This window comes from Atractosteus spatula, unplaced genomic scaffold (assembly GCF_055471065.1).
Source record: "Atractosteus spatula isolate fAtrSpa1 unplaced genomic scaffold, fAtrSpa1.hap1 Scaffold_114, whole genome shotgun sequence".
NCBI lineage: Eukaryota > Metazoa > Chordata > Actinopteri > Semionotiformes > Lepisosteidae > Atractosteus > Atractosteus spatula.
The window spans coordinates 74,387-82,500 of NW_028296669.1; the positions used below are offsets into that span (position 1 = coordinate 74,387).

Sequence of the window (8,114 nt, forward strand, 5' to 3'; positions counted from 1 at the left end):
TTGACCTCATCCAGAACGTATCATTTCTTGAAAGGGATTGCTGTCCGAATGCACATCTGAATCCCAAACAGAATCTCTAGTAAAATACGATCAGTTGTGATGTCTAGTTTCAAGCATTAACATCCAAAGTACCTGTCTTAGGTGGGGCAGTAAATTTGCCAAGCCACCTGAAAGAATTACCATTTCTAAAGATGTCTGTTGTAATTTACACACCTTGCTCCAAGGTCCAGTCAGTCAAAAGCATCTTTATTAATTAGCCTCAGTGCCTTGATATTTTTTATTAATCTAATATCAGGAATCTCACCATGTGCATGCTGAGCTGTGGAAAGTATGTATTTTTTTATGTACTGTAAAATCGAAATACCACCTCTTTCTGGTTACTTATCCTTTATTGTATAATCAGGGCCAAGTAAAACTAAATCAGTGTCACCTGCTGGGTTCAAAACGCCTTCAGGGGACACCAAATAGGAGGCACTGGACTATAAATACCCATCCATGTTATAACACACTTACCAAGGGTTTTTTAGTTTAACTCTGAGCTTTGAGAGATTTAATACCTATGGTACCCATATTCACCCTTTATTTAAGGGAAGTACACATCCTAGACACACAGGAAACCCTCTCGCCCCAAGGGACGACCGGTACTTTGGATGGTCATGATTGAACCTGGCTTACAACAGACTTCTTTGGAAATGGTAATTCTTTCACATGGCTTGGCAAACTACCTGGCCCAGCTAAGACAGGTACTTTGGATGTTAATGCTTGAAGCTAGACATCTTTGGATATGGTAATTCTTTCAGGTGGCTTAGCAAACTCCCTGCTCCAGCTAAGACAGGTACTTTGGATGTTAATGCTTGAAACTAGACATCTTTAGAAATGGCAATTCTTTCTGAGGGCTTGGGAAACTCTATTTCTTTGAATGCACTTGCACCGTTGAATATACTTTAAACCCATGCTTAGCCATGTTTTTAAAATTAAATTATAACGATTTCTGTGTTTGATAATGGTAGCAAAGGCTTCCTCCACCCACTGCTTTGCCAAAGGGGAGTGCTGTTTTCTGGGAGGGGTGGAGTCTTTGCTCGGGGTAACTTTCTGCTGAGTGCAATATACCTTTCACTTTTCACCTGCAATCGAGACAGGAGGTACAGTAACTCTGAGACTTGACTAAGGTCCTGGATATTGAATCACCACTACGATCAAGAGGTAAGACTTTATATTTTTACTTTTAAATGCATTTGCTGATAACCTTTTAAAACTAATATGCAGTCAGGCAGATGCATCTTTATTCTTAAGCGTCTCTCAGTGCATTGATATTGTTTTTACTAATCTAATATCAAGAATCTCATCATGTGATTAATTGATTAATTGCAATAGTGTAACTGCAAATGAATATAGATGAGAATGTATGTTTGTTCATATGCAATGGCATGAGCAGTTTCTCATTGCAGTGGATTTTCAGGGCCAATTCATCTTCCATCTTATACTGAATATGAAAGGTAGTTGTTTCTATATGGACTCAGTCTTTGGAATTTGTATATATATATATTTCAGTGATCCCTCAGCCATTCCTTCTGTATTGTAATTCAATTTCTCTTTTAAAATTCCTTCCCCACTTCTAGGACCTGCAGTTGCTGAACTCCACAATGGCTCCTATTGGAAAGTCTGTGACTGAGACCAAGTAAGTGTTCACTTTTTTATGAAACCATTATTTATTTTGGAGCAATGACCAATTCTTATATAAATACAATGAAATCATTATGCTCAAACTATGAGAGAGAAAATTAAGGATAATTTAAGAAATCAGTCTTAGCTTGTTTCTATACACAGATGGTATAATTTATTTTCAAAGGAAACCCGCGAGGATTCCCCTGGTGTGCAAGATGTGCCTGAATACTTTTGATCAGCTTCCTGCTCACTTGAAGAGGGCGTGTATGAAGCACGCCACGGCAGAAGAGATCAGGATGGCCTCTCAACAGGCGAGGGAGGACATGATGAATCACCTGAAGAACGGGGTCATCGTGGATTACCACAGAATAGAAATTGTGTCTGGTGAGGCAAACAGGATAGCGGTTGTAAGACTGCTAGAGTCCTCGGGCCTTTTTGTACGTGGGAAGCCTGAAGACACATTGGCACGGTGAGATATTTTTAATATGTAAGGCTTCTGTAGTTTCTTTTTGAAATCATTGTTACAACATATTATGTAAAAGCATGTTGAAAAGAATCTACCTGCATTCCAGCGGCCCTGAGCAAGAGGCCACTGTCCAGGAGGAAGAGATGCCAGAGGCTGCTCCAGAAACTGAAGCAGAAGCGGAGGAGGAAGGGGAAGATGGGGAACAGTAAGACTCTCTGCTCAATAGGGTTTCTAGTGCTTTATTTTTTATTTGCACGTTGTATGTATAAAATTAGATTTTGTTTCACAGAGGCAAGAAAAAATGTAGCCTTAATTGGGATGTCAGTGAATTGGTAGATATACACATTCACACAGGGCCACATCTAAAGCCATTTTCTCCCAGAAGCCAACTAAGAAAACGGAAACACTTATAATACATGTAATTGTCCATGTGTCTTATATCTACAGGGTGTCAGTTAAAGGTAATCTAAAAGCTCTCCGAAAAAGAGTTGCCCTGGCTGGACTTTACAGAAAACACTCTCTTGATTCTCCTCTCCTGGCTGGCTTTAAACAATACCTTATCCAGGGCCTGGGAATGGTAAACTGCTCCAAGGAGGTAGGTATTTGGTACATGGTTTTACTCGGCTTAAACTTCACAGGATGTTGGTCATAAAAATAATGACTTTCTCTATATATGTTTTTCAGGTTGAAAATGTCTCCAGGTTCCTGTTTTTTATGGATCCATCAGATGTTTCCTTAAGTTTTCTGAAGGACATTTCCAAAATGCAGACATTTGTTTCCCAGTTGAAGATGACTGGGTTGTCTCACCAGACCATTGCAGGTTATATCATTAATATCAGCAGATTCCTGCTCTTCATCCGAAAAAACACTAACCTGCAAGTGGAGGATCCCAGTCTAGCTAAGAGTTTAATAGACTTCCAGAGCAATCTAAAGGATATAAAAAAGAGAAACAACAAGAGTGTCAGACAGGAAATAACCAGAAAGAGGTACTTTACTTATTAAATGTTGGTTCAACTTGTACTTGCTTTTCTATTCAAACACATGAATTTTGCCTTTTGGAGGCTGATAGTATTGTTCTCTCTCCCCCAGACTAACACAGCTGCAGAGTCCTCCACCTAAACTAAGCGATTGCTTGAAGGTGTTGAGTGTTGCAAAGAAAGATGTGCAGCGGATACTGGGCAAGACACACGCCTCTGCAGACATCACCACAAGTGAACGGATTGTTGTGATGCTTTACCTGCAGGCCATTCTCCAGCTGAAGCACCTTCAGCGCCCAGGGGTGGTAAAGAATATGACAGTAAGCATCCCTTCATACAACCAAGAATTTTGATTATAGATGTTCTTTTCGAGAAATTGTTTTTAATTAATATTTGTACTAAAAAAATCTTCTGAATTCAGGTCCTGGATTGGATACGGCGAAAAATTGTTGTGAATAAAAGTGGGCAAAACAGGGTAATAATCTCTGTCAAAGAGCGCATGGCTGCAACTCAGCGACTAGCTTCCTTTGCACTAAATGAAGAAGAGGAAAAGGTGAGTTGAAGGTTATATTTTGATATTTCATTGCTAAAAACTGTCTTTAGCATTCAATGGTATGTGAAGAATACTGCATTTAAACTGCATTTTTATTTTTTTTATTTTCTCAGATGTTTCACTGCTACTTCATTAACTTACGCTGTGATGCAAACTGCAGGATGGAAATAGAACATTTTTTTGTGTATGCAGGAGGAGAACCAGTTCACAATCCTACCTATGATCTGCGAAGACTGCATGAGAAGTAAATTGAATTATATAATTATTTTGATGTATTTTCTTTTTACTTTTCTGTGGCTTGAAAACAACTATTTTATATATGTTTGTTTTGCAGGTACCACCTACCACTGATTACTTGCTATGTTGCAAGAAGGGCATTTGAAATGGAAATAAAGAAGCTACCTATTGATCAGAAAACTGTCCTGAATGATTATTTAGGTGTTTCAAATGGAACTGTTGAAAACCTAGCCAGAAGGCTGACAGATGAGGACATGTGCTCAGCCAGCGAACTAATTCATGGCATTGTAGAAGCAGGATCTCTGTAAGTGTCACAGTGATATCCAAATTCAGTATTTGAAAGTCAATATTTAGGATAAACATAAATTTCTCATATTTTTTTAAACTTCAGTTCATCATCAGGAGAGCAATCTTCAGGCTATGGACAAGAACGTACAGCTGCTATACGGTAAGTTTTAATTCAATATCCCTCTTTCAGTTACCTTTTAGCCACTCTGTCTTAGATCTGAGATATTTAAGTTTTCTTTTTATAAATAGGTCCACTGTGGCAGCTGCTGCATATAGATGCCCAAAGATGGATGATGCTGCAGCCTTCCAGAAGCTGATACAGATTTTTCCCGTGACATTAGATGGGCAGCCTCCTAGAAAGAAAGAGCGCCTGAGAGTGACCGGCATTCACGATCGCCACTGTTACAATAGATGGAGAGCTGAGCAGAGGAAAAGGAGGCAACAGAACATATTCGGTAAGAACAGGATTTCTTCCCTTTTTAAAGAGTAATATTTCAAGAGTCTATTACTGGATATATTCTTTGGGTGGATTTCTGATATCTCACTACAGATCAATACAATAGACGGTTACCAACAGAAAGCCAAGTGACCCATTATATAGAAAAAATGGGATGGTCAACCAATACACCAGCTGTGTCCGAGGTACTTCAGAACTGGAAGCCGCATGTAGAAGTCCAACCAAATGGCAAGGACATTGAAAATCTGGTAAAACTCCAAACCTGGAGAGGCCTGCACATCGTTGACGATCCTGTGAAAGGGAAGAAGGTTATAACTTCCAGGCGTTTCCAGAAGGGAGAGGTGGTATGTGATTACCATGGCAAGGTTATCACAAAGACAGCTGGAGAAGCCCTAATGGCACAGATGGCAGAAGGAGACATGGGATATCTATTCTTTTTTGATGGACCTAAACAAAAAATGTGCATTGATTCGCGTGAAGAACACTGCACCTGCCACCCGGATATGGACACAATTGGAAGGCGCATAAATCATTCAAACAAAAAAGCCAACCTCAGACCAATTAAAGAATCTTTTGTAATTGACGAAAAGACTGACATAACAATTCTGTTCTTGGCAAAAAGAGAGATTGTAGTGGGAGAAGAGCTCCTATATGATTACGGTGTCTCCAGGAAGTCGTTTAATGGAGAAGGACAATCTCTGGAGTGGTTGGACGAATGATCATAAAATAAAGCTTTTATCTCCTCTGCCTCTCCACGGCAGAGGAGATCAGGATGACCTCTCAACAGGCGAGGAAGGACATGATAAATCACCTGAAAAACGGGGTCATCGTGGATTACAACAGAATAGAGATCGTGTCTGGTGAGGCAAACAGGACAGTGGTTGTAAGACTGCTGGAGTCCTTGGGCCTTTTTGTACATGGGAAGCCTGAAGACACATTGGCACGGTGAGATATTTTTAATTTGTAAGGCTTCTGTAGTTTCTTTTTGAAATCATTGTTACAACATATTATGTAAAAGCATGTTGAAAAGAATCTACCTAATAAAATAAAATAAATATGCCAACCTGTATCACAATCACAAACCCCTACTCTTAAGGGCGCTCCAGCCCTTCCTGATTTGCCTCATTCCCCGCATCTGTTCCTTGTTCCTACCCTGTTTCAGTTCAACTTTAAAAGCCAGGCGCTCACTTCACTCGAGGCTCTGCACCTGATCTCCGCATCGTGTGAGCCCGGGTCCTGGTTGTGCCTGGCTCCGTTGTGTTTTTAGCTTCCTGCTCCTGTTCCTGTTCCATTTGTTACTGCTAAAAAATGCCACATGCTTTAAACAAAACAAAAAAAGATTTAAAGATGTGAACCATTTCTTAAATTTGTTGACACTATCTGAACAGCACAGCATTCCCAGAATGGACAATGGAGTTTTCAGCAGCATTAGACGGGCAGCCTCTTGGGAAGAGAGAAGGAATGAGACCGACTGGACTTCATTAATGACACCGTTCTTATTGAAAGAGAACAGAAAGATAAGTCTGGATAATAATTCTTACTCTGATTTTATTATTATTTTCTTTCATTATCTACAAAATAGATTTTTGATAAGCTTCTTTTGAAACTGCCCAACATTACCAAACAGAAGATTGTTTTGGCAGGACACCATTTGTGCATCAAAAGCACCGGAGAGGTGTATATGACAGCCTATTTTCTGCCACTGAAATACTAATTGCTTCATTTCAGTTCATCCTTAGGCGAGCAGAAGAAAAAGAAGTTTGATGGAATTGGATGGAATTCCTCTTGGGAAGAAAGATAACAGAGACTGACTGGACTTCAAGAACAGCACCTTTCTGATTCACAGCGAACAGAACACAAAAGATGAGTCTAGGGAACAATTGCTTTATTTTCTTAATTAAAATTTCTGAAATGTTTAAGGACAACAGCAATGAACATTGTTAATGAGTTAGAGGTTAGATAGACCTGTATTTCCAGTGGTTTGTCATTTCGACAATGTTTTAAAATTGAATTTCTATAAAGTGGACACCCTTGACATACACAAAATGAAACCATTTCATTTTCATTTTGGAGCTAAACTGCAGGAAACATTTTTTCAGTAAACTGTTAAAAGCATATTATGGTCTGAAAGCCAAGATATTATTTGTGACCACATTAATTAATTACTTTTTAAACTGTAAAGCAATAATCTGCCAACATGGCTAGTTTCTATCACTGAGCTGGGATTTCTAGTTACGACAGAGATCAGTTTCTTAAACAGAATAAAATTGTCTCCATCCTGGAAATTCAGTCACGAATTTGAATAGGGCTTATGGTATTTGATCAGTTTCACAGCCTAATTCTACTGTATTCGTTTTTTAAATGATTCACAATTGTGAATATTAGAAATATTAATGCACAGAGTTCCTTAGGCTTTTATTTTTTAATTTTGTTGTCAACACAATCATAATGATTATGCATATGCTATTTTTTGTAGCTGTCACCTGCCATTCACTACCAGAAAAGATGCAAGGATGTACATGAAGAGGTGTGATGACCACGACGACAGTGCCGTGGCTCAGGACGAAATCACAAATTTTCACCTGCCTAACACCTTTGGAAGAAGAAATCAATAATACAGAAAAACCTCCAAACTATTTTTCTAATTGTATTATGTTAGCATACCCAGAGGGGTTGGGCAGCCAGTTGATCTTGGACCCCTAGAGGTTTTTTTTTCCTCCTAACTAAGGAGTTTTTGGTTCCTCTCCTCAGTTATCTTCTGGCTTTTACTCTTTCACATCATGTATCATCACCCAGCTATGTTAAGTGCCCCAGGTCAACCTTGTTATGAAAGATGTTATATAAAAATCAATTGAATTTAATTATACTAGTTGTGAATGCTGTCATATTTTATTGCCATAATTTATAAAAAAATAATAAACATTATTGTGCAATTAGCTTTTTCAAGCTTTTGATTATCTATATAATTTCAATACAACTTCTAATTGTGATCATCATGAACAATGACTGCTTCTTGTTTTGGGATTAAAATAAATTTTTATAACTAAAAAATGTATGAAACAAACTGTGAGATTGCAATATATTAAAATTGGCCCCTCATTGTTCTGTGATTCTTACCAATTGCGCAGACCACAGCAGGTCAAAGGAATTCACAGATAACTCTACTCTGAGAATTTGGTAAGTTTAGTGAGGAGTGTTTAGTGAAGCGACCAGGGGTGAATATGATCATTTACCCCAAGTCCAGTAGTAGAAGCACTAAGTCAATGTCACCCTTGCTACAATGTGATTGCTACATATCTTCATTTGTTGGTTTTTAAGGAGTAAGAGTGCCGAGGGTCTAAATCTGCGATCCAGTGTGTTGAAGTATTTCACAACACTACCTGTAGCCCATCTGGAAATAAATCCTCATTCTGATTATTGCCCTGGGCATGTACCAATAAATCACTGAGCATATATATATATATATCACTG

At 38.6% G+C, this 8,114-nt stretch overlaps 1 protein-coding gene across 1 annotated transcript; it reads left to right on the plus strand.

Moving 5' to 3' along the window:
* The first annotated feature begins 1,643 nt into the window (after nt 1-1,643).
* Nucleotides 1,644-5,362, plus strand: LOC148809774 (uncharacterized). The gene is made up of 12 exons (XM_088909207.1): nt 1,644-1,678; nt 1,850-2,134; nt 2,238-2,336; nt 2,579-2,726; nt 2,816-3,117; nt 3,221-3,428; nt 3,530-3,661; nt 3,775-3,905; nt 3,996-4,202; nt 4,290-4,346; nt 4,436-4,641; nt 4,737-5,362. The coding sequence occupies exons 1-12, from the start codon at nt 1,644-1,646 to the stop codon at nt 5,360-5,362; spliced, it is 2,436 nt and encodes an 811-aa protein (XP_088765333.1).
* Nucleotides 5,363-8,114: the final 2,752 nt, after the last annotated feature.

Coding starts and splice junctions, on each gene's coding strand:
- LOC148809774 (XM_088909207.1), top strand. CDS start 1,644: ATGGCTCCTATTGGAAAGTCTGTGACTGAGACCAA. Junction 1,679..1,849: donor AAGTCTGTGACTGAGACCAA/GTAAGTGTTCAC, acceptor TTATTTTCAAAG/GAAACCCGCGAGGATTCCCC. Junction 2,337..2,578: donor GAAGGGGAAGATGGGGAACA/GTAAGACTCTCT, acceptor TTATATCTACAG/GGTGTCAGTTAAAGGTAATC.